This window comes from Oncorhynchus nerka, linkage group LG9a, assembly GCF_034236695.1.
Source record: "Oncorhynchus nerka isolate Pitt River linkage group LG9a, Oner_Uvic_2.0, whole genome shotgun sequence".
Classification (NCBI taxonomy): Eukaryota; Metazoa; Chordata; class Actinopteri; order Salmoniformes; family Salmonidae; genus Oncorhynchus; species Oncorhynchus nerka.
This window is the reverse complement of record NC_088404.1, coordinates 56,348,572-56,375,659: the sequence shown is the minus strand read 5'-3', so window position 1 is coordinate 56,375,659 and position 27,088 is coordinate 56,348,572. Positions and strand designations below refer to the sequence as shown.

Sequence of the window (27,088 nt, the reverse complement as noted above, 5' to 3'; positions counted from 1 at the left end):
CATGGTGTATTGCTGTTCCCCATTGTATCATATCATACTGCAGCAATAAAGCAAAGGTTTGACTTCACAGAAGTCTTCGTCGGGGCCAGACCACTGAAGTCTAAATGGTGCAGGGAATGGAATAAAGCCCTGGGGATGACATTGACTTCTATGAAGTCAACACGTATAACATCAGTGCAGGAATAACAGTGCACTTTTTTCTAATTCTACAATTTACTTTTTGTCTTATGTTTTGTAGGCGGGATATGACCGACCCTATTTAGCGTCACCACTACATCATCCTAATTACTGCCAATTACAGAAGATTAAATGCTAAATTAAACAACCGGTTTGTTGGACCGTTGTCAGTACAGGTTCTGTCTGGCTGTCAAATAATGGTGCTCATGAGTCGGTTATTACCGTTTATTATATTCCTTTTTTTGGTGCCAAAGCCCAGGATCAAACCCAGAGACATAAATTCTTACTCGAACACATTCTCTCTCAATTGTCAGAAACTATGCACACACATCCCAATGGTTAAACAAACACAAGCAAGATAGATTTTTATTTTATTTTTTTCCGGACAGAAAAAGTTAAAAGGTATACAAGTATGGATTGCCATTGAATGATTCCCTGTATGCCACTGTAAACAAAACAACTAAACTAGGCTATAAGAAACTATCAAACAAGAAAGATACATAAAAATATAACTCTGAAGATGAATAGACTTGTTTTCGTCAGCTAGACGGGTTGGTTGTTTAGCAACACAACTGACGCGTGCGCAACTATGGGGCAAAACCGACTGGGTTGACTTGTAAACTATATTTCTTCAATGTTTATTGAAATCATAAATGCATTTGCATAATGAACACTTCTCTCTCAAATACATCTTTACAGTTGTTGGTTTGTTAGCTAGCTAGCAACACTTTCCCATAAGCATTGACATGAAATCAGTCAAAACAGTCAAAACATGGTATCAAGAACATGATGAAACTAGCTAAAATGAGTCATTTACAATTCCCCACATGGCAGATTCTTGTCATTGTTGGTAGATATCTGGCCAATCAGAATCACAACTCCTCATGGACTTCTGCCCCCATTTGAAGTGTGTATAGTTTTCGTGACGTCATCTAACCCATCTATGAAGACTCAACCTCTACACACATGCAAAAATGAAAGCCCCCTGCACATAGGATCCCAAGCACACATCACTCTTGACCATGTTCCTCTGAGACAAAATGCTATTGGTAGGGGAATATATTTGTATACTGCTTTCCTGAACAAACCAGGTCACCCTAGCATTGTTTTAGGGATCTTGTTAGTGTGAGAAAGAAACTTAAGCCAGTATCCTATAGGATTACTGTTGACCGGGACTTTTTAACTGTTACTGCTGAACGTAGAACTATTTCTTTGGCAATTATGTCTGGTTTGCACGGCAAAACAAAATAGAAGGCGCTGGCCACATCTCCGTAATGGACCCTAATGCACTTCCACTCGATTTTACATGGCTACCTAAAGTGCTTGTGTTGTGACTTTTCCCTTCATGGGTTGGTTTCCGTTTTGCCACATTGCTTTGGGTAGCTAGGGATGAATGTGGGAAATAAGACTGAAGTGTAAAAGAGAACATTGCACTCTTTTCTTAGGCGGAAAAGGCCCCACCACAACCCTCTCAAAATAGTTTCAACTGAGCAGAGGTGTTGTTGGGGGTGGTACTACTAGTATAAAAGGGCTCTGGTTGATAGAACTGTATACAAAGATATGAATTTGAACTGGGATTGAAACCAGGAAGAGCTGTCTCAGCCCATGCTAAATGATGAGGGCTAAGTCTAGCCATATTTATGTGGTGACTTATGTGCCGAGTGAGAATGGATCACAACATTTATGTTTAATGCTCTTCCACTCTTCTCGATGTACCTCTACTGGATCAATAATTCAGGTGTTAGTTTCACAGGTTCATTGCGTAGCTGAGCGACCTCAAGGGAGGGGAACGCACGTCATTGCTGCAGAGAGCTGTGAACTAGATTGCCCTGACCCAACATTCAAAACAACGACCTTCACTCAGCTTTCAAATATCAAACGAGACTAACAATATCACGCTAACTATAATCTGGTACGAAAATAAGAAAACCGTAAGCTGAAAGATCATAGCTAGTGACGCAAAAGTAGGAATGAAGACTTAATATACCCAACAGTTTGAGAAAAAAAATATATGTTATAGAATGAATGCAATTGTAACGGAAAGATCAGTGTTATACTTGTCCCTATCATAGAAAAAAATACAAGCAGAACAATTCATTCATTCATGTTGACCCAACCATACCCAGGCAAATATCCCCTTAAGATAATTCCCTTATGCTACCCATTACATTACTGTCCCTACTAAACAAGCCCTGCTTTGTATAGAAACTACTGTACATTAAAAGACCCAAGTCAGGCTCTTTGATATTCCGTGCAAGCTGTCAGAGTATAGATATGCTTTTTCTTCCAGCCAAAAAGTCACCCTGTTGGATTGTTGTGGGCAGGCATGTAAAGCCTGGCATGGAGTGGGGCGATTAGTCAAATCTGAACCAATCGGGTGATGACTCGGTCCAAGCTCCGCCCTTCCATGCTCCACCGCTGTGCTGATCAGGGGAAGATGTATCACCACAGAGATCTTAGCATCCCCAAGCAGCACATCCCTCTTATAATAGTCTACAAAATTGTGACAACCCAATCAATGAGAAGGGTAGAGGTTTGGGTGGAAGAGTATCTTTGGGGTTAGGGAGGGGGCACACAGTTTGAGGATGGGGGACAGGGATGAAGGCAGCTGGCGGGAGGGGTTCTGTGGGGGTCATGGTGGGTGGGCTAGGGAGCGGCAGGGTGGTCCGGTGTTTCATTCACTCCTCATCGGAGCTGCTGTTTTCCAGAGAGTAGACCATGAAGATGAGGTCTGTCCGAGCCGGCACCAGAGGGTTGCCGGGTTTCACCACCTCAAAGCCCATGTAGTGGAAAGTCTTTATGATGGATACTGTTCAGAGAAAAAGAGAGACCATGCAGAGAAGTTAGTGAACCTAGCAGGACCAGGACAGGATTAACCAGTGTTGTGGCCGTTCTGTCTTGGGTACCAGATTAGAAGCACTCTCTCAGCTTAACTTTGCTAGAACATCACTGCCACTTCTATAATCAAGATACACTATATGACCAAAAGTATGTGGACACCTACTCATTGAACATCTTATTCCAAATTCATAGGCATTAATATGGTGTTGGTCTCCACTTTGCTGCTATAAGAGCCTCCACTTTCTTGGAAAGCTTTCTACTAGATGGCGGGGTGGCAGGTAGCCTAGTGGTTAGAGCATTGAACTAGTAACTGAAAGGTTGCAAGATCGAATCCCCGAGCTGACAAGGTAAAAATCTGTTGTTCTGCCCCTGAACAAGGCAGTTAACCCACTGTTCCTAGGCCGTCATTGAAAATAAGAATTTGTTCTTAACTGACTTGCCTGGTTAAATAAAGGTAAAAAAAAAATATATATTTTTTAAATGGTGGAACATTGTTGCGAGGACTTGCTTCCATTCAGTCACAAGAGCATTAGTGAGGTTGTGAATTGATGTTGGTTAGGCCTGGATCACAGTCGGTGTTCCATTCTACCTCAAAGGTGTTTGAGGTCAGGGCCAGTCATGTTCTTCCACACCGATCTCGACAAACCATTTCTGTATGGACAAGAGCATTACCGGTAGTCAGGTCGGGCACTGATTTTGGGGGATTAGGTCTGGCTCACAGTCGGCGTTCCAATACATCCCAAAGGTGTTCGATGGGGTTGAGGTCAGGGCTCTGTGCAGGCCAGTCAAGTTCTTCCACACCGATCTTGACAAACCATTTCTGACAGACCTCACTTTGTGTACGGGGGCATTGTCATGCTGAAACAGGAAAAGGCCTTCCACAAACTGTTGCCATAAAAATGGAAGCACAGAATCGTCTAGAATGTCATTGTATGCTGTAGCGTTAAGATATCCCTTCACTGGAACTACGGGGCTTAGCCCGAACCATGAAAAACAGTCCCAGACCATTGTTCCTCCTCTACCAAACTTTAAAGTTGGGACTAGGCATTTGGGCGGGTAGCGTTCCCCTGGCATCCGCCAAACCCAGAATCGTTTGTCGGACTGCCAGATGGTGAATCGTGATTCATCACTCTAGAGAACACGTTTCCACTGCTCCAATGGCGGTGAGCTTTGCACCACTCCAGCAGACCCTTGGCATTGCGCATGGTGATCTTATTAGGCTTGTGTGCGGTTGCTCGGACATGGAACCCCATTTCATGAAGCTCCCGACTAACAGTTCTTGTGCTGACGTTGCTTCCAGAGACTGTTTGGAACTCAGTAGTGAGTGTTGCAACCGAGGACTGACAATTTTTAGGCATTCTGTGAGCTTGTGCGGCCTACCACTTCGCAGCTGAGCAGTTGTTGCTCCTAGACGTTTCAACTTCACAATAACAGAACTTACAGTTAACCGTAACTCTAGCAGGGCAGAAATTAGACGAACTGACTTGTTGTCAAGGTGGCATCCTATGTCGGTGCCAAGTGGAAAATCACTGAGCTGTTCAGTAAGGCCATTCTACAGCCAATGTTTATCTATGGAGATTGCATGGCTGTGTGCTCGATTTTATACACCGGTCAGCAACGGCTGTGGTTCATTTGAAGGGGTGTCCACATACTTTTTTATGTATAGTGTACTTATAAGCTATGGTCGTTTGATTTCATGGACGTTATTAATATACAAAAGGATAGCTCAATCAAATGTCATTATCCATTCAATGTTTTTTTTTCTCCAAGGAAATGTTCTACAGTTGGAAAGGAACTGAAACCCTTGCTTTCCAATGTTTATCATAGTCTAAACATCTAATTGGGACAGTCCAAGTACATTATATGGAAATGAATTAGCATGCCAATGCTAACCACCAATTATGTGCCCATTATTGGCAGTTGCTTCATCCATTTGTGACTTATACATAAATGATATATAGCCATGGATTCTTTAAGAATATAACATATAAATGCCCCATGAGCCTAGTTCAAATGTCATACCTCATCAGAACTCAAAATATAAGATTGTTTTACTCTAATCTTGTAAACAATGTAAATGTAAACAAACAGTGTATAGCCTCAACATGTTTAAAACTATAATTTTGATATCATGGATGGTCAGTCCTTGCATCCATCCAGAGCTTTTCCCCAAAACAGAGGCGGGGAGGCATTTTTTTGGTTTCAAATAAGAATTCTAGCTGCACTCCTCTTTTGAAACCAGCACTAAATAGTGGAGTGCTTACATCGATCCTCTCTGGCTCTATCGAACCACAAGAACACGTAGTTGACTTTCAGCTTCTCCTCAGCAAACTCCAGCAGGCTGGTGAGCCTGGGGAGAAAGAGAAGGGGGAGAGAATGAGATGATGCACTGTTTTTACATAAGAGAGTGACTTACATAATAATGCAGTGGCAGCTGCAGTGCCCCTTAGAATTAGCTCTGCAGTGTTGGAGAAGACGCTGAGACTGTGCTGGCACCGCGCCAATGCCGTGCCAAGAGGATATTGACATGACACTGATGACATATTACATGACAACGCCGCGTAAATGGCTCATTTCTATTCATAAAAGGAAAGGACTATAGAGCAGTGTTCCCCAACCCCAGTCCTCGAGTACCCCGAACAGTACATATTTTTGTAGTGGCCCTGTTGACCAGAAGAAACATACCTGATTCTACTTTTAAAATATTGATCAAGCCCTTGACAAGTTGAATGAGTCAGGTGTTTTTTTGTTCGGGACTACAGCAAAAATGTGTGCCGTTAGGGGTACTCGAGGACCAGAGTTGGGAAACAACACTGGACTAGAGAGAGAGAATAGCCTCCCTGAAAGGCATTTTTTCAAGTTTTATTAGTCATATGTAAGGGACATGCATGCAGGGCCGGATTACCGAACAAGCACACAGGGCATGTGCCCCTCGTAACAGAATGTGTAGAATAGTGTTATAAACTGCACATTTTACTCTCCGCACCATGGCAAAATGCTGTAAGTTAGATTTCTTCCACCGAATATCTTCAGGAGCATTAGGAAGTAGAGGCGCTGTTGCACCCTATTGACTACTGGTGATGTTGTTGGTCCATGTCAAGTCCTCGGTGATGTGGACGCCGAGGAACTTAAAACAATTGACTCTATCAGAAGTCCCATTCATGTGGATCGGAGCAAGTCAACAATCAAATATTTTGTTTTGCTGGCGTTGAGGGACTGGCACCGCAATACCAGTTCACTTACCTCCTCCCTTTTAGGTTCACTCGTCGTTGTAGGTTCAGTCCTACAACCGTTGAGTTTGTGCAAAGCCACGCAGTTGTGGGTGAACAGGGAGTACAGCAGAGGGCTGAGGACACACCCCTGGGGGGCCCCTTTGTTAAGAGTCAGTGTGGTAGAAGTGTTGTTGCCAATCCTCACAGCCTATGGTCTGCTCGTCAGGAAGTCCAGGATACAGTTGCAGACGGTGGTGTCCAGACCCAGGGCTCTGAGCTTGGTGCCGAGCTTGGAGGGAACAATAGTGTTGAATGCTGAACTGTAGTCAATTAACAGAATTCTCACAAAGGTGTTCCTCTGGTCCAGATCAGAGTATGCGAGTGGAGTTGAGTGGTCGGGAAATCCCACTTATTGCTCATGGAGCGGTGGCTTGCACACCACTCCGGCGCTCCACGTCCTTTCCAACTGCTCCGCTAAAAGCCGCTCCTAGCTCAAAGGTAAATTAAACTGCTGCTCCAAATTCACTCCATTCATTCAAATCACAATTTAACCAACACACATCTATTTTTTATGACTACCTGGACCTACCATTTGGTTTTGGAGTATTGAAATCTCCCGAGTGGCGCAGCAGTCTAAGGCACTGCATCTCAGTGCAAGAGGAGTCACTACAGTCTATAGAGGCTGTATCACATCTGGCCGTGATTGGGAATCCAGTCGGGCGGCGCACAATTGGCCCAGCGTCGTTCGGGTTTGGCCGGGGTAGGCCATCATTGTAAATAAGAATTTGTTCTTAACTGACTTGCCGAGTTAAATAAAATATGATTTGAATGAAAAGTATTTCAATAAATAACAGGATAAAGTGACTGTAAAAGGTGCTTATAATTTCAAGTAGGCTACATGACATACAGTATTAAACAGCATATAAACACTCTAAATAGGTCAGGAGCCAGACAGGTAGCCTAAGAAGGAACGATTCATTTATTATTTAGGCTATATTATTTACATTATTTCAGGGCTATAGCCTTCAAATAAATAAATAGTGAATCATTTGAATGTGTGACACTGGGTTGGCAGGGACATTAAGCGCTCAGAATTTAAACATGAAGTTGTATTAAATAATTATAGATTATAAATTGCACATAAACTGTGACTTACTTAGAATTCAATTCAAATTGAAAAAAGCCTTATTAGGCTCAGTCTTATGTGCCTTTTGAATTCATTTTTAGAAACATGAGTTTGGCCAGAGTCTGGTCCCTGGAGAGCAGGCCAGCAGAGGAGAATACCCCGTCAGCGCTTGCAGAGCCACTGGAGACGCTTAACACCCTTTGTGCCACTCTTACCAGGCTGTGCAGGGATGTGTAGTTTTCTTTCTGTAGGTAGGCCTAAAGGATTTTTAGATCAAATAATCCTATCAAAACTGAAAGCTCATTGAAAGAGGTAATGTGCCAGGCCTATTGGGCCAAAATCAATCATGGTAATAGATAATAGAACGAAAATTAGATCCGATTTTTTGTTGATAAATACTTTGCTACAATGACACACTTAGCTAGCTACCCACCTCGTCCTTTCTGTTAGCATGTGCACACTCCATTGTCCTTATACTATAAATGTTGTCAGAGTATAACTTGCATGTGAAATTAGTAACCCAACAGGCCATCCAACATTTCTGTAATGGGTGTCTGCAGGCAAGCTGGTAGGTCTTAACAAGGGGTATGTGTCTCAGAGCTGTGTGTAACACCCTGCCTGTCTGTCCGTCTGCGTGTGCCTATGCTTACCCCTCTTTGCTGCCCTCCGCCAGTGCCCCAGCGGGGATCTCCAGAAAGAGGCTGCCCGAGGAGAGGGCTGTTTCCCAGCAGGCCGTGCGGCACTCGCTCAGTTGGTAGTGGAAGTGCAGGATGGCTGGTGTCCCATTGACAGGAGCTGCCCGCGTCACCGTAAGCCTCTCGTCCTTTAGTGGAGAGGAAGGGAGGACAGACGAAAAGGTACATTTCCTGAAGATAATTTGTGTGCTTGCGTCATACAAACTGTCCACACAGCACTCTGACTCCTAGCTCATTTAAGAGAACAGTGGCCTTGGTGTTTTTCAAAAGAGTGGGAATGGGGATTAGAGTATTATTTGAGGTCTAAATTCTCTAAACCTTAAAAAGAATGCAGATTTTTTTTCTATTGACTGTATTCAATCCCATGAGTTTCCCATGGAATATTTGAGATAAAACCAATGAAGTACAGTATATAAACCCTGGATTGCTGATGCTATGTATTGGCCAATGAGAGGCTTAAAAGCCACCAGTCAGGAATAGGAATAGGAATGAATGGAATTCTACAGTATTTCAATTAAATGTTTCAAGAACAAAATTGCATCTATTTAAAGACTGACACAAAAAAATAAAAAATCCCTTTGAAAACGGCCCATGTGGCATCGATAGGAGTCAGAAACATTGATTTTTGTGTCAAAATTTACTACAAAGTGTAAATAGGATCATGTTGGTTATAAAGTCAGTCTGGTCTATAACTGAGTTTGGAACCTCAGTGCATCACAACGAGGTTGGGTTTGGATTACAATTATGTCTATCGTGGGTGAAGAGAGACAATAATGAGATGAATGCGTACTGTCGCCTATCATTGAACGTCTGACTGACATGTCGTGACAGCTGCGTCTTAGAAAATAGCATTGAAATATATTGTTAATCTGCAGGCTATTATAATACCCTTAAACCTCAACTGTGAGAGGGTCTACTCATACAATTTTGATTAGATTGTCTTTTAGGTTCAAAAGAATCGTATCTTCTTACATGGTAAGCCTACTGCTGGTAACTGTAGACTATATTGTGCTGTGGGGGGGGGGGGGGGGGGGGCACCGTTGCATTGGATGTTGGCATAAACACCATGGCAATTATGCACTCCAACGGTAATTATATGCAACATGCTTCAATCCACTGTAGGCCTATCTAACAATGTAATTATTACCCCAGCATCACTGCCGTAGTGCAGTTTCTCTGGACCACCGCAAGGTCGGAGTCCAGACAGGCTAGGCCTATTTTAGGAAACTTTCTGAATGGACAGAGAGAATTAGCAAACTGATACACACACACACACTTTAAAAGGACCCATCAACCAAAGCCTGCCTTAGCTTTAAATCCTTTCTGTAGGATATCAAAACTAGTCTACATTATTAGACCATGCTAAACCAATGTAGCCTATCATGTAAATTGAGGGGGAAAGTTAAAATCAAATCGTATTTGTCACATGCGTCAAATACCAACAGGCTTTACCGTGAAAAGCTTACAACAATGCAGTTTTAAGGTGAAGATAGAGACAGCTGTGATATACAATGCCTTCTGAATGTATTCACACCCATTGACTGTTTCCACATTTTGTTGTGTTACAAATTGGGATTATAATCGATTTAATTGTATTTTTTATTGACGATCTACACAAAATACTCTAAAAGAAATTCTAACACTTTTAAAGATGAATGAAAAATAAAACACTAATATATCTTGATTAGATATATTGTAGTCAATACATGTTAGAGTCACCTTTGGCAGCGATTTACAGCTGCAAGTATTTTGGGGGTAAGTCTAAGAGCTTTGCACACCTGGACTGTACAATATTTGCCCATTTATTATTTTTTTTAACTCTTCAAGCTCTGTCAAGTCAGTTGTTGATCATTACTCGAAATCCATGAAAGTTCTGCCATAGATTTAAGTCGGTTTAAAATCAAAACTTTAATTAGGTCACTCAATGTTCAATGTTGTCTTGGTAAGGAACTCCTGTGTATATTTGGCCTTGAGTTTTAGCATATTGTCCTGCTGAAAGGTGATTTGTCTCCCAGGGTCTGTTGGAAAGCAGACCGAACCAGGTTTTCCTCTAGGATTTTGCCTGTGCTAAGCTCTATTTGGTTTCTTTTTATAAAAAATAATAATTAAAAACTCCATAATCCTTGTAGTTGACAAGCATACCCATGCGATGCAGCCACCACTGGCTAAATTGATACATTGTCGCAATGATGCATGGCAAAAAAAAAAAAAACAGGCAGACTGTCAGTGGCAGGCTATATAGCCTTCCCTGTATTTTTTGTTGTCTTAAAAAGATTCTGATAATGTCTCCAGTCATATAAAATGTACATTTTTTCCAGGCAGAGAAATTAGAAGAAATGTCTCTCTATTTGCCATTTCTAACATAGGCATTGGAATTATTCCATGCAGCTCTCACACAGTAGCGTAGGCTACGTATACCTACAATAAAGCAATGGTTTTGTAAAGTTTTATATAGGACTATATGCGTTTATGCAAACAAATGATAAAAACAGGATCATCGAATAGTTTCATTAATTCAGTGCCTGTGTTTGTAGCCATGCGTTCAATGTTAGGCTAGGCTAAATGTTGTTAGAGATCAAATTGTTTTGTACTGTTTAAAACAAAGTTTTACAATATCATGGAAAGAAAAATATATACTGAACAAAAATATAAACCCAGCATGTAAAGCGCTGGTCCCATGTTTCATGAGCTGAAATAAAACATCCCTGAAATTTTCCATATGCACAAAAAGCTTATTTCTCTCAAATTGTGAGCATTTCTCCTTTGCCAAGATAATTCAAGTTGCGGGACCGTGCTTGAGGAACCATGCTTACTGCAGGAATGTCTACCAGAGCTGTTGTCAGAGGATTGAATGTTAATTTCTCCACCATAAGTCGCCAATTTCATTTTAGAGAATTTGGCTGTATGTCCAACCGGCCTCACAACCGTAGACCACGTGTAACCACGCCAGCCCAGGACCTCCACATCGTGCTTCTTCACCTGCGAGGTCGTCTGAGACAAGCCACCCGGACAGCTGATGAAACTGAGAAGTATTTCTGTCTGTAATAAAGCCTTTTCATGGAGAAAAACGTATTATGATTGGCTGGGCCTGGCTCCCAAGTGAGTGGGCCTATGCCACACCCATGGCTGCACCCCTGCCCAATCATGTGAAATCCATAGATTAGGGCCTAATACATTTATTTCAATAACATTAGCATAGTTCGCTAGCTAGATAACTAGCTAGCTAGCTACCTCATTACAACTTAGGTCGTAGCGCATACAAGTTTTATGTATTGTCATTTTGGTTGTGAAGTGCAATTTCAAAAAATGTCCTTTCTTTATAACAAAATGCGATTGACCACTTGGCTGTCTATTGTATCAACTTGTCACAGGCCCTCCCAGTCAACACCACCTCATAAGATGAGGAAGTACATTGTTTATGAAGATTGCCTGCTGCAGTTGTTCGAAAGATGACCAGTTTGCAGCCGAACATGCAACATCGAGAGGACCAACAAGGGGACCCTCAGCATTACACAGACATGGCCTCGCTGTGAGCCTTCCTATAAATGAAACAGGGAGGACACTTGAATCAGGTTAGTGACATCTGTCCCAATTCACCTTCATAACCTAGGCTGTGGAATCAGCCTGATTGCTGTGTTTTACCATTCTAGTTCACATATCATGATATCTGAAGTGAAATAGAAAGGAAGGTGAATGCAGCGATCAGGTTGGTTCCACCATACTAATCATAACCACCATTTTGATAATGTAATCAGTGCTTTGTGTGTGTGTTCCTGTGACTGACCAGTTTCTTTGATGAGGGGCCAGGAGCCGATCTATGCTGCCATGCCCATCAATGGGGCCCTGGCAAAGACCTTACCTCCTGCTTCACCTCTTGCCTGCTCACCAACGGTCGTCGATGGGGAGATCAGAATTAGGTAGGTCTAGTCTGACCTGTTCAACATGTTTGTCAGATATCACCTATCCTAACTGCCATTGGTAATTGAACAGTGACTGTGAATGTGTTCATAGATGCATCTCTGGAGCCGGCACTTGGAGACTTACAAGATGTGATGGAGTACTGACCGGCAGATAGGCTTGATTCTAACGTCTCTGAATGGAGAGAGACCTGGCACTTAACACATCCACAATGTGGGACTGAAGGTGATTACTAATAATACAGTACAGCAGAAATGTCTAGTATTTGCAACACCCTTTTCATTATTTTAATTCCATTGGAGACACCAGTTAGTCATCTCACTCAAACCCTTGTCATGTTTTTGTCTTATGTTTCACCTACCACACATTTTCCAGGAATATTCTTATAATGTTCCTGAATGTATCCAGAGTATTTTCAGATTTAGTTGCTGCGAAAAGTACAGTAAATGTCAAATTCACATAAAATCAAGCAGAATGTTTGGATTCATTCGTGTCAGGTGAGCTGTTGTGTCCTCCTCGCCTTTGATCTAATCATTTTCCCATAATCTCAAAACTATACTAGTGTATATATATATATATATATATATATATATATATATATATATATATATATATATATATATATATAAATAAATCACTGAGTAAAACTAATTTCAACATCAGTCAATTCAGAAATTGAACTGGACACAGTATCCAATACGACCCCACCTCTGTTTTTGTTATTAAATGTGTTTAATGTTGACCCTCCACCTCTCTTCTCATTGGTGGTACCTAAAACAACAGAGGGTAACAGTAGAGCTGCGAGCCTTCTGCTGTCAATGAAAGGGCTCTTTCTGTCATACGTGAGGCAAGGATGTTGATATCACAGGTGTGACTGATCTGTTTAAGCCTAACCCTCTTAGCCCACTCTGAGACAGTCACATGTCTGGGGCAAGGACACACCTGTGTGTGTGCAAGTGTTTGCAAAGAGAAGGAGGGTAGAGCAGATTCAGGTGCGAATACAGTTGCAAAGAGACTCAAATGTGTGTGCTTGGGGCCTCCCGAGTGGCGCAGTGCCACTAGAGATCCTGGTTCGAGTCCAGGCTCTGTCGCAGCCGGCCCTCGACCGGGAGACCCATGGGGTGGGGCACAATTGGCCCAGCGTCATCCGGGTTAGGGGAGAGTTTGGCCGGCAGGGATGTTCTTGTCCCATCGCGCTCTAGCGACTCCTGTGGTGGGCCGGGCGCAATGTACGCTGACACTTCAGGTGTACGGTGTTTCCTCCGACACATTGGTGTGGCTGGCTTCGGGGATAAGCGGGCAGTGTCAAGAAGCAGTGCGGCTTGGCTGGGTTGTGTTTCGGAGGACACACGGCTCTCGACCGTCGCCTCTCCCGAATCCGTACGGGAGTTACAGCGATGAGACATGACTAACTACCAATTGGATACCACGAAATTGGGTAAAAGTACAAAATAATAAATAAATAAATGTGTGTGTTCAACATCCACGGTAGCACAGATGGTTATTAGGAACGCAAAGGATATTGTGGTAGAGAGCTTCAAGTTCCTCAGTGTCCAAATCACTAAGGACGTATCATGGTCCAAACAAACCAACACAGTCGTGAAGAGGGCACTACAACACCTCTTCCCCCTCAGGAGACTGAAAAGATTTGTCATGAGCCCGCAGATCCTCAAAACGTTCTAAAGCTGCACCATTGAGAGCACCTTTACTGGCTGCATCACAACTTGGTATGGCAACTGCTTGGCATCTGACCGTAAGGCTCTACAGAGGGTAGTGCGTATGGTCCAGTACATCATTGGGGCCGAGCTCCCTACCATCTAGGACCTCTATACCAGGCTATCAGAGGAAGGCCCCAAAAAATTGTCACAGCCACCAAAGTCAGACTGTTCTTTCTGCTACCGCACGGCAATCGGTACCGGCTCGCCATGTCTGGGACCAAAAGGCTCCTGAACAGCTTCTACCCCCAAGCCATAAGACTGCTGAACAGTTAATCAAATCACAGATAGTGTGTCCTATCACTCTTCACATACGCTGCTGCTACTCTGTTTATTATCTAGTCACTTTTACCCTTACTTACATGTACATACAGTGCATTCGGAAAAGTATTGAGACCCCTTGACTTTTTCCACATTTTGTTACCTTACAGCCTTATTCTAAAATGGATACAATAAAACATTTCTCGTCAATCTATACACAATACCCAATAATGACAAAGTGAAAACCTTTATTTACATTTTTTTTTTAGCACATTTATTAAAAAACAAACAGAAATACCTTATTTACATAAGTATTCAGAGCCTTTGTTATGAAACTCAAAATTGAGCTCAGGTGCATCCTGTTTCCATTTATCACCTTTGAGATGTTTCTACAACTTGATTGGAGTCCATCTGTGGTCAATTTAATTGATTGGACATGATTTGTAAAAGCACACACCTGTCTATATAAGGTCCCATAATTGACAGTGCGTGTCCATAGAGCTCCGATACAGGATTGTGTAGAGGCACAGATCTGGTGAAGGCTACCAAAACATTTATGCAGCATTGAAGGTCCCCAAGAACACAGTTGCCTCCATCATTCTTAAATGGAAGATGTTTGGAACCACCAAGACTCTTCTTAGAGCTGGCCGCCCAGACAAACTGAGCAATCGGGGGAGAAGGGCCTTGGTCAGGGAAGTGGCCAAGAACCCGATGGACACACTGACAAAGCTCCAGAGTTCCTCTGTGGAGATGGGATAACCTTACAGAAGGACAACCATCTTTGCAGCACTCTACCAATCAGGCCTTTAAGGTAGAATGGCCAGACAGAAGCCATTCTTCAGTAAAAGTCACATGACAGCCTGCTTAGACTCCCAGACCATGAGAAACAAGATTCTCTGGTCTGATGAAACCAAGATGGAACACTTTGGCCTGAATGCCAAGCGTCACATCTGGAGGAAACCTGGCACCATCGCTATGGTGAAGCATGGTGGTGGCAGCATCATCATGCTGTCATGATGTTTTTCTGCGGCAGGGACTGGGAGACTAGTCTGGATCAAGGGAAATATGAATGGAGCAAAGTACAGAGATATCCTTGATGAAAACCTGGCCCAGAGCACTCAAGACCTCAGACTGGGGTGAAGGTTCACCTACTATCAGGATAACGACCCTAAGCACACAGACAAGACAACACAGGAGTAGCTTCGGGACAATTATCAGAGCCCAGACTTGAACCCAATCCAACATCTCTGAAGAGACCTGAAAATAACTGTGCAGCGACGCTCCCATCCAACATGACTGAGCTTGAGGGGATCTGCAGAGAAGAATGGTAGAAACTCCCCAAATACAGGTCTGCCAAGCTTGTAGCATCATAGCTAAGAAGACTTGAGGCCGTAATCGCTGCCAAAGGCGCTTCAACAAATTACTGAGTAAAGGGTCTGAATACTTATGTAAATGTGATATTTACATTTTTCAGAAGAACAGTTTTTGCTTTGTCATTATGGAGTATTGTGTGTAGATTGATTTTAGAAGAAGGCTATAACCTAACAAAATGTGGAAAAAGTCAAGGGGTCTGAATACTTTCCGAATGCACTGTATTACCTCAATTACCTACACATTGACTCTGTACCAGTAGTCCTTGTATAGTCTCATTATTGTTATTTTATTGTGTTACTATTTTTTTTATTGTACTTTTTACTCTGCATTGTTGGGAAAGGGCTCGTTTAGTGAAATGCTTATTTACGTCTACACCTTTTGTATTTGGCGTATGTGACAAATAACATTTTATTTGACTTGATATTAACTCTTGGACAACGCACACTTTCTAGATCACCATGTACAGAGTCTATGGTTGATAACCTATCTCAGTTATTTTGACTGCCTCTGTTCAAACCATATATGGTTTCAATATTGTCTGCGGGGCTATAGATCAGCAGCATTTTCATGTACCATAATTGTACATAAGACACCTTTTTATCAGGTTATTACTTTGACAGTACACTGTGTATACAGTTCACTGTGTACATTATACATGCTGATATGGGGTAATCAGGGCAAAATAGGAAGTGCATGTAGGATTCCTCTGTTGTCTCAGCATAAAGAGCATAAATCATTCAATGATATTCAGCTTTTCAGGGGATCCATTTGAGCAAGGCGAGGCTCAGACTCGTTTATCATACTTAAGGAGTATTTACGGGTTGATGTGATTTGTTGATCAGTGGCTGTAATGAAGTTGCCTCTGGTGTTCTCACCTTGTGTAGTAACAGGCCGAGAGAGTGATCCCTGCCAGTCCCTCGCCCACCCGGGATCTTCAAGTGTGGGTGAGGGGCATCAGGAGCACCACAGAGGCCCCGGAGCCTGGTGCCTGGAGCAGTGGAACCTGGAGCCCACTAACAAAGAACTGCAGAGAGGGGATAGAAGGAAAAAGAAAGAGAGATGAATGACTATGCCACAGGATTCATGAAAGAGACATGAAAAGCAGGAGCACTTGACTGATTGAGCATTCAGGTTCAGGTTTAGATTTGCCGGTTTTTTAGAGGTTTGGGGCAAGGTTTGGGATATTTACGATTTGCCTAGTCTCATTCACTAGCCTTGTGTCTGTTGGCAGCTATTAACTTGATAAAATGTTGGCGGAGATACTATTTCCGTAAAACCATTGATTCAGTGTTTCAACATAGGACCAGGATCAATAAGTAGTTAAAAGGGCCCAGGGTATTTCATCTAGAGGTACCAGTTCTGTCCCAAATGCCACCCTATTCCCTACATAGTGCACTACTTTTGACCAGGGCCCTATGGATCCTGGTCAAAAGTAGCACACTATACAGGGAATAAGGTGCCATTTGGGATGCAGCCACCGTTACAATAACACTAAGTGGTGCACTGCCATGTCATAAAGTCAACCCACATACCTCCCGTTGCTACTCTACTTGGACATTTATGATTTTAATACACTTAATGAAAGTGGATGGCTAATGGGAACCAAGCGCCCAAGTAATAAAAGTGCCCAGTTTGCATTAGATTGATGTCTTTCTTTGGTTGTGTTCAATTTGCCAGCTTGTTGCGTCACTGGCACTAGGACAGTCCTACCTTAGTGTTAATCTAAGTGCTGTTCCACAAATAGCACCAAATAACAGCACCTCGGTAACAACACCTCTTTGCTCCTGCCTATGCCAAAGGCAAAGTAATACAGTTATGTGTTTGAGAAGTAGCAGTGTGCCATCTGCACTGCATCTAATCTCAGCAACCTCAACCTTCATTGAGGCAGGCGATGTCATAGAGAACAAAGGGACTTTTACAATAACAACCTGCTGAAGTTAAGTGTTAGCTCTGCCTCTGTCAATGCCCGCCCCCTCTGTTTTATTCATGGTTCACCTCACTGCAGTCCTTGGCTGGAACAGCTTGCCCTATTTTCCCAAGTCATGTCTAATCAGGGCCTGAAGAATAGTACATTATAACATGACATGCTGTGGCTGTACTTGTCATTGTCTGCTCTCATAAGACATCTCGTAAACATCCCATAAGACTAAAGCAGCCGCCAAGCCTCTTATCAGACGCAGGTAGTACTGAATGTACAAAATCAGTGGCCTTCACCTTGAGCTTTAAGGCAGGCTGGACAGGCATGGCTGGTTTTAACTTTCTCTGAGGCAGACAAGTAAACAAGTCTGTGTAATCAACTCTTTGGCCTCAGGGCCTTTCGACTAGTAATAAATAATACTAACCCAGCCTAAACCATAAACAAAGTAAATAATCAAAATGTCAGGGGTAGCCAACTCTGGTCTCCAGGCCTGCAAATATTGTTATGGAACAAATGTGCGCATACACTGTAGCTACTCAGGAAGGGGGTTGTCTATGCTACCCATTGTTGCAATATGGGAAAAAAATACAAACAGATTTGATTTTCAAAGCTATGAAGTTATCAGCACTTAAATCGAAAAGTCACACTACACTGTGGTTTGACTTGAGAGGCTGCTAAGTCTTGTACCAGCAGCAGAGGAACTACTGTGATGTGAAGAGAAAGGCTCTGGCTTGTGGTGGAAAGGCATGCATCACAAACAAGCGCATGATCTGTAAACACCTCTGCAAATAGCCTCGTCGGGGCCCAGGAACACACATCTCGGTCGTTTGGAGTTACGGGGCCTAGTTTCAGGCCAGTAGTAAGAATAGCCCGATGCTCCCGAGGAGGCTTACAAAAACATTGCATGGGTCAGTATTTCCATTAAGAAAATGTGCCGCCGCACATTTGACCGGTAACATTTTGATTTACCAGAAATTAACCGGACCCATACGCATTGGGTGCATAACCCGATTTAGGGCATCCAACCACAGCGCTCAGAATGACAAATCACATTTAGAATATGGTAGTTCATTTTAACAGACCATGCAAGTCGAGGACGCAACAACATGGGTCCTTCTTACCGAATTCCGATGTGTACTTTGAAGATTTTATAATGCCCCATTCATATTAACCATAAGTAGTCCATTACGTTGCCACGGAGGTAATTCATTTGAATGGGGACCGTCCACAACCGAGTCCGTCCACAACGCCCCCTTACGGTCGAAGAACAGGAAGTTGCCAAACCACTGAAGAAGATGCAAACATGTGGTTTTGGACGATGGATTTATGGGATAGCTAGCAACTTGTAAACAATTACACATTCCTATAAGTGACCACTATTTTAATAGTATGTTAAACAATACACATTTACTGTTATGCCAATTATACTTCATGACTGTTGCCTCCCGTTTTAGTTTGTGATGGTAATGACGTTTGTTTGTTTATGATAATTATTAGGTGGAGGTCGCTAGCTACAGTATAGCCTAGATTTTAGCTAGCTAGCTGCTCTGTAAGCTATCTTGACTTGCTATAAAGCTATAGAAACAAGTTCAGGAAAACTGTTTTATTATCAACTGAATCAATATGGTTCCACCTGTCTTGAATAAAAAGGTAATATTTGACAATCTCACAAAATAAATGCGATCCCTGACAAGGCACTAGGCTCTCCACAATCGTATCTTGCATTGTGAAAACCTTCTTAAACTCTCCGTCCAGGAACTGAACAAGATTGCATGAAGATGACGTATGGCATAATGAAACACGTTACGATGTAAATGAGGCATAACTGTCCACATTTACTTTCCCTCAGGCAACAAGACAAGTAACAAATAGCAAAATCACTAGCCTATGTCAATCTACTACACCCCAAAGTAGAAAAATGTACCTATTCTATTGGTCACCTTGTAGATAAAGAAACCGCCTATTCCTAACAGACTGTGAGACGACAGATTCCAAATTCATACCACCAGTAGGCCTGGGCTACATAAAACAACTTTAAAAGGCAATGAGGCTGATGCAACAGATTATAATGTTTAGCTTTAAATGTTGGTAAAATATTATTTATTCACATTGTAAGCGCAGCAATGCGCACAAGGTAGTACGTAGGCTACGAGAAAATGTTCATTCCACGATGCAATTAACACAAACACTTGTCAAAAGAGCGTCTGCTAAATGACTTAAATGTAATGTAAATGTAAAAGCGCACCGCACATGCGAGCGGTTCCATGTGACCAAGATGAAAATATCCATTCGAAATTTAGAAAGAGGGAAGATCTAAAGATGCGATGCAATTTAGAATTGTTGCGCAATCATTGGGTTTATAAAAGCATGTTTCACTCCATCAGCAACGAAAGAGCTGTTTGAGGAGCCGAAGCAGCAGATTTGTGATGAATAAGATACATAAAGAACATACACCTGCGTGCCAATTTAATTTAACAGCCAATTCAATTTAACAGCGTAATGTATTTCCATCGACTGGTATTTCCATCAATGTCTAAAAAAAAACATTATTTCGCAAAGGGATTTTTTGTCCTTTTCCCGGATAATTGGCGGTTGTCAATTTTATTCATCAGCTTAAAAAGAGAAGAAAAAAAAGATATCGGCCAAAAGCTGAGCCGACAATTACTGTCTGACGGAAACCCTGGTATGGGGTCACATTCACTCTGGGGAGTGTCTGTATGTCTCGCCTGCAGCTAGTGTGGACTGGTGGTTAGCCATGTAAGTTCAGAGGCTTTTTTCAAATCAATTATTATTTGTCACATGAGCCGAATACAATGGGTGTAGACTTTACAGTGAAATGCTTGCTTACGAGCCCTTCCCAATGATGCAGAGTTAAACACCCTCTGTAGTGCTTTATGGTCGCGGGCGGTGCATTTACCATACCAAGTGGTGATGCAGCCAATCAAGATGCTATCGATGGTGCAGCTGTAGAACTTTGAGGATTCAAGGGCCCATGACATATCTTTTCAGCCTCCTGAGAGCATCTTCTCGTGTCATCTTCACGACTGTTTTGGTGTGTGTGGACCATGTTAAGCCCTTAGTGATATGGACACCAAGGAACTTGAAGCTCTTGACCCGCTACACTACAGCCCTGTTGATGTGGATGGTGGAGTGCTCTCCCCTCTTTCTCCTGTAATCCACAATCAGCTCCTTGGTCTTACTGATGTTGAGGAAGAGGCTGTTGTCCTGGCACCACACTGCCAAGTCTCTGACCTCGTCCCTGTAGGCTGTCTCATTGCTGTCGGTGATCGGGCCTACCACCTCTGTGACGACAGCAAAATTGATGATGGTGTTGGAGTTGTGCGTGGCCACGTGATTGTGGGTGAACAAGTACAGGACGGGACTAAGCACAGACACCTGTGGGGCCTCTCTGTTGAGGGTCAGCGTGGCAGTAGTGTTGTTGCCTCACCACCTGCGGCCGGCCCTTCTGGAAGTCCAGGATCCAATTGTAGAGGGAGGTGTTCAGTCCCAGGGTCCCGAGCTTGGCGATGAGCTTGGAGGGGACTATGGTGTTGAAGGCTGAACTGTAGTCTATGAACAGCATTCTCACAGTTATTTTGCCTCTTGTCCAGGTGGGAGAGGGCAGTGTGAAATGCAATTGAGATTGTGACATCTGTGGCTTTGTTGGGGCAGTAAGAGACTTGGAGTGGGTCCAGGGTGTCTGGGATGATGGTGTCATGACCAGCCTTTCAAAACACTTCATAATTACAGATGAGAGTGCTACAGGGCGGTAGTCATTGAGGCAGGTTACCTTTGAGTTCTTGGGAACAGGGACAATGGTGGTCAGCCTGAAACATGTTTGGATTATAGGCTGGGACAAGGAGGGTTGAAAACGTCTGTGAGGACACTTGCCAACTGGTCTGTGCATGCTCTGAGAACGCGCCCTGGTATTCCGTCTGGCCCGGCTGCCTGTTAAAAAATTTGACCTACATCGGCTACAGAGCGAAATCACACAGTCATCTGGAACAACAGGGGCTTTCATACAAGACTGTGTGTTGTTTTCCTCTAAGTGAGTATAAAAGGCATTTAGCTCATTTGGAAGTTCTTCGTCACTCACGGGTGGGTTTCCCATTTTAGTCTGTTTATCGTCTGCAAGCCCTGCCACATACAACAAGCATTGGAGCCGGTGTAAATGGGATTCCACTTCCTATGTCCTTTTTTATTTTTTATGTCTCGGAGTTCATAGTTGGCTTTTATGTGTCCATGTCTGTGCCCCGTTCCTTGTAAACGTTAGCTCTAGCCTTTAGCCTAGTGCTTAAATGTATTGATGAAGTCCGTGACTGATGTGTAAACTCCTCAATGATATCAGATGAATCCCAGAACATATTCCAGGCTTGTACTAGCAAAACAGTCTTGTAGCCTCGCGTCTGCTTCATCAGACCACGTCCGTATGTCCATATGTCACTGGTACTTCCTGTTTGAGCTTTTGTTTGTAAGCAGGAACCAGGAGGATAGAGTCGTGGTCTGATTTACCGAAGGGAGATCGAGGGAGGGCCTTCTGTGTTTCTGCAGGTAGAATAAAAATAGTCTAGCGTTTTAGCGCCCCTATTGGCGCAGGATACGTGTTGGTAAAAGTGAGGTAGAACGGTTTTAAGTCTCACCTCATCATTACCTCGGTTTTAAGTCTCACCTCAAGTCTCCGCCCACCAGTAATGCTGCCTCTGGGTGTGCGGTTTCTTGTTTGTTTATAGCCCCATACAGTTCGTAATTCAATCAAAAGTGGTTTCTTGGAGTTACCTTGGAAAGGCTTTGAGAGAGCATTATTTACCAGTTGCTGTTCTTATAGTTGATTTAGTTCATCTATTGATTATATTGTTCCAAATGTGCAGCGCAAAATCTAGCAGTGCAAAAAATTATGCTCTTTGGGCGAATCATGGAAACTCCTAGTGGGTGACTTGCATTGATTTATTTGTTGTCACTAGCCACATGATTAATGTGTCACGAGATGACGACAGCATTCCAAAAGTTTCAGGAGGGTCACAGCTCCTAAAGAGTTTTGAACCCGCTCAGCATTCTTAGTTGTGCTAACACTTTCTCGGGCACATTCCATTTTTACATTTACATTTTATACATTTACCAGACACTCTTATCCAGAGTGACTTACAGTAGTGAGTGCAGGTTTTGTTTTTAATTTTTTGTACTGGTCCCCCATGGGAATCGAACCCACAACCCTGCCGTTGCAAGCGCAATGTTCTGCCAACTTCCTAAGGAGGTTACGGTTAGGGTTAAATAATGGTGGCACTGCTAATAAAATGCTGAGAACCAGCACCCTTTTCCATTCCCCTATATAGGAAAGCTCCTGTCCTTGCACGAAATGCCAGCTTGTTTTGAAAGGCAACACTCTCGCCCTCTGACATTCAGACCCCCCCTAGTGCCAAAGGGCGCTAAGGCTAAATAACCACAGTCACAAGTTGAAAAACGAACAAAAACCACTGCACCCTAGTATAAACATTATTCAAGTCATGCAGCAGTGACCTAGCTTGCACTGTACTGTATTAACATACGGGTGAGGTATTAATCATATCTGTGTTGCAGGCACAGCACTGGGACACAAGGATATAAGTGCGTCATGCACCATGTATTCTCCCGGGACTTGTGTTAGGAGAGTGTGAGAGAGTGGTTGTATAATCACTGGAACCCAGGCAAGCATACCAAACTCTGCTTTAGGGTTTAATATAGAGTACACTGCAGTGCAATGAGAGAGTACTGTATGGAAGGTCGATAAATAATATGGTCTGAAGGTGATAGGTAAATCCAAAACCCATAGTGCTTTTTGTCTGGTCAGGATTTTTAGATTATTTCAAATATCATGAGTTCTGCAATTATTAATACAACTGTTTTTTTTTCAGTCCATTTCTCTTGGTGCTGCATTTGTTTGAGTTTCAACCTTTGGCAGCCTGATTTGAGTTAATTATTCCGTAGATAATGGCTTTGGATTCTATGTTTGTCCTGGTGACTGGTTAAGAGTTTGTGAGTGTGGCACACATCCAAGGAACAGAAGGCTCCAAAACAGGATACTATTCCTCGCAAGTCTTCTAGGAAAACGCTAACAGACTAGCTCAGAGAGAATGGCCAAACCACCTCTTATTAGCCAGTTAATCTATGTGTCAAACCTGAGCTGCTCCAAATATTTTATAACTAGTTTTATACAATTTAAGTGAGTCAACAATATACTATTAACCATACTATTAACCATTGGCCTACTGGATAAACAAATCCTTGTGCCTACATAGCAAACCAAAAGTTCCCATGAACTTGATGGGTAGGATTTAGAGCTGTACCGTCCGTATAAGTGTGAATGTAGGTTCTCGTTTCTAAAAAAAAAACAGGATACCAAACTGAGAAGTTCTGGTAATTTGAGCTGCATGTGCTCATTGGAGACCACCATGTGTACCCCGTCCCGATCCCCTTTCCACTCTTGACTTGGCTTAGGTCAAGAGTATCACGACCACAGTAAATGTCACCTGACAGCCAGAACCTACTACTTACAAAAATGTTTATATGACGTTTGTCTTAACCTACAGTACTGTATCAAGTTGCATTCAGGATGCCATTTTAGGACAGAACAGCACATCACAAGGTGATCCCTTGAGGAGATCAGTGTACTGTACATAGCCTCATATGATCTATTCAAAGTGTTCCCCTATCATCCATAGAAATTAATCGTATTAGACTAGTAAGAAAATCGTACTGTTAAACAGATAGCGTCCATAGCATCCCACACAGGTTTCCACTGGTGCTTTAGCCACAAGTTAATATAATCTAGTCCAAGCCCATTGGGGGCTCGGCTGGTTGTGTAATAGTGTGTGTCTGTGTGATGTAGGGCAGCTGATGCCTTCTGCTGACAGGGACATAAGCTAGCACGCTAGTGAATGGACCCTGCACTTGCCACCACACATGTAAAACATGAATGCACATGCGTGCATAGTACACACACATACTATGTTGTCAATGTAATATGCAATGTAGGCTATTTTTATATTCTTAGCTTCTGCATATCATGTAATGCATACTTTTATGAGACATGCTGGTGGTATATGATGATGGAATACTGCTGTGGACATTGACACTCATTCTTGAAAAGGCAGTACCATGTTTACCAAGATTGAGTGATAGACTATAAATGACTCTCCTGATGGAACATGGAAGAACATTCTGAAGATGATAGCATTGTGGATGCATCACGTCATTATATAGGCTAGTCTAGGAGGCTACTGTTGCTCTGATGCTTCGACTACAGCTAAGCAACCCTGTCCTGAGGAGCAATTTCCACTTTGACACAAAGCCGATTTATAGATGAAAGGAAAAAAATTCTAAGTAGGTCTAGGCATGGGGGTGATATCAGGTCATAGGTAGGCATAGCACCTGGACAGATTATGGCAACAATAGCCTAATAATAAGAGGTGCATCTATATTTTTATATTTTATATTAAAGGGATACTAACCCTATTGATTTGACTTTCTAAGAAAATATGCGGTATTAGTGCGACATTTGAGCATCAAGAAAATAGGTTACGTTTACTGACACTGCACAAAATGAAATGTCCCGTGCGCAGAAAGTACAAGGCGGAAATGTTTTTGGTAATTCGATCCATCTTCAACGCTGTATGAAAACAACTTCGTTGGACAACTGTTGTAGACGTAGGGGTAAGCATTATAAAAAAATATTAAGTATATGACAATTTAATTATTGTTGGAGCAATTAAATGCAAATGCATAGTGCGCAATAGGGTCATTGTTGAATACATTGATACAAAATTTCCTATAACCAATAACAAACCATATGTGGTCTATGTTATGCATGTAGGCGTACAAATGCTATTAGGACATGTTACATTATATGGGCCTTGTATGTGACATCGATACTATTCTATTGGTGTTCATAAATAGTATAGAAAATTCACATGCATAACGCTACTGTAAATTAATCTAATCAAAAACCTAAAGCAAATCATGAATACACCAGCTATTATTGACAACCTACAGACAGGAATTATTCAGTTATTATGACAACATGAAATATCTGGTTATTATTGTGTTATTCTGAAAAGTTAAAGGGTGGAAAACTGATGCATTTAAATATTCATAAGCATTTAAATATTCATAATCAATGGTCAGTTTAGCAAATCAATGGAAAAAAATATTAGGAAAATAAATATCTATAATTGTAGAAATGTATTCGCAAAATCGTGTAAGACATTGCCTACCTTTCCTCGGTATTCAGCATGATACCCTCGAGGAAATCGAAAACTTTATGTCCTTTTTGACAACCAAAGCAATGACTATTTAACAGAAGCTCCACGGAGAAGTGCACCATCCGTAAAAAAACGGAATTAGAGTTAACTCCGGCGCGGTTCTAGCTATATAATATGAGGCTTCAATTCGCAAAAGGACCAGCCGTAGACGCCTCTGCATCGACTATAGTGTTGATGCTGGAAAGGGGCTATTTATATGCCCGTCATACACGACCATTGGAATCATGGGTAAGTCAAAGCAGGAAGCAATGTACTAGTTATTGACCGATTGGGTAAAGACAGTACAGTATGAAGATACGCAGAAACAGCTTCTCCAATAGAAATCCCCGATCACGTATGTAGACGATGTCAATGGCAACGTTGGCTAGCTAAACTCATGCGCAGAAACACGTAATCGTCTAACGGTCGTCTTGTGCCAAACTGCGCATGTGCAGACCGTCAAACCAACGGCACTCTTTCCATATAAAGTTGTTTTTGACGAAAATTCAAATGTGTAGGTTTGTAAATTCCACGAGCTTGGATTAATAACATGTTCAACTACTTAAGACATTGGCTCGAATTTAGGTTGTGTCTTTTAGATTTTGAGAAAATTAACAACTAAGAAATAATTGTTCACTTATTTTATTAACGTCTCACACCCTACCCTAAATCTAACCGTAACCCTTGTCTGCGTGGTCTTCTTCGCAAGCGTTCCTGGAAGTCTCATTATGCTGAGCTTCTGCGTTTAGAAACTCTGTGATTTGTGTGCGTTTCAAATAAGAAGATTAGTGCTAACTGGAATCCTTGGGAAATCCCTACCCCAAACCTAACCTTAGCAATAAACCTTACCTAAGCATACCCTTAACTCATACCTTAAATATTTTACAATGGGTTTGGGACCTCTTAAGGACCTCAGATAGCAAGGACTGTTCCGGATACACAAAGGGTCACAGACCTGAGCTGGTTATCAAATCTTTACAATGCCTGCTCAGCCTGGTCTCATAGACTAGACATAACATAGTTAACGTAAATTCAGGGCACTGAAATTAGTATGACACAGCATGTTACATTTGGTGTGATTACATAATCGACGGTTACTTGAGGCAAAAACTAAAGGAGGGTGGTTGGTTTGCCACTTAGCTAACGTTAGTGTTAGCCACCTATTTAAGAAAAGTTTTTCAAAAGAATCGGTAGAATGAATACACATGAATAAACACAGTTAATTTTCATAGCAGCCACGTTGTATTCCTTCTCGCATCTATGCACTCTCCTCTCACATTTTCCCTTTGCTTGTGGACTTCAATGCACAACTCATCATCTGTATGTGACCAGGCAAAAAACCTTTCCAAGCCAAGCGTCTGCTAAATGACTTAAATGTAAATGTAAATGTAAACCATATCTGCTACACACAGCCTACATCATTGTCACCATATTGGCTAAAGTAAGGTCATAGTAAACATAGCTAATAGAACTAACACGTTAGTAAACACAATACAATCATGGGGCGGCAGGTAGCCTAGTGGTTAGAGCATTGGACTAGTAACTGAAAGGTTGCAAGATTGAATCCCCGAGCCGACA

At 42.3% G+C, this 27,088-nt stretch overlaps 1 protein-coding gene across 1 annotated transcript; it reads right to left on the bottom strand.

Moving 5' to 3' along the window:
* Positions 1-516: 516 nt before the first annotated feature.
* Positions 517-25,783, bottom strand: oaz2a (ornithine decarboxylase antizyme 2a). The gene is given in 6 exon segments (XM_029668721.2): positions 517-2,986; positions 5,283-5,368; positions 8,007-8,179; positions 16,195-16,275; positions 16,277-16,343; positions 25,484-25,783. Coding segments are annotated over 6 exon segments (648 nt in total). The 5' UTR covers positions 25,594-25,783; the 3' UTR covers positions 517-2,855.
* Positions 25,784-27,088: the final 1,305 nt, after the last annotated feature.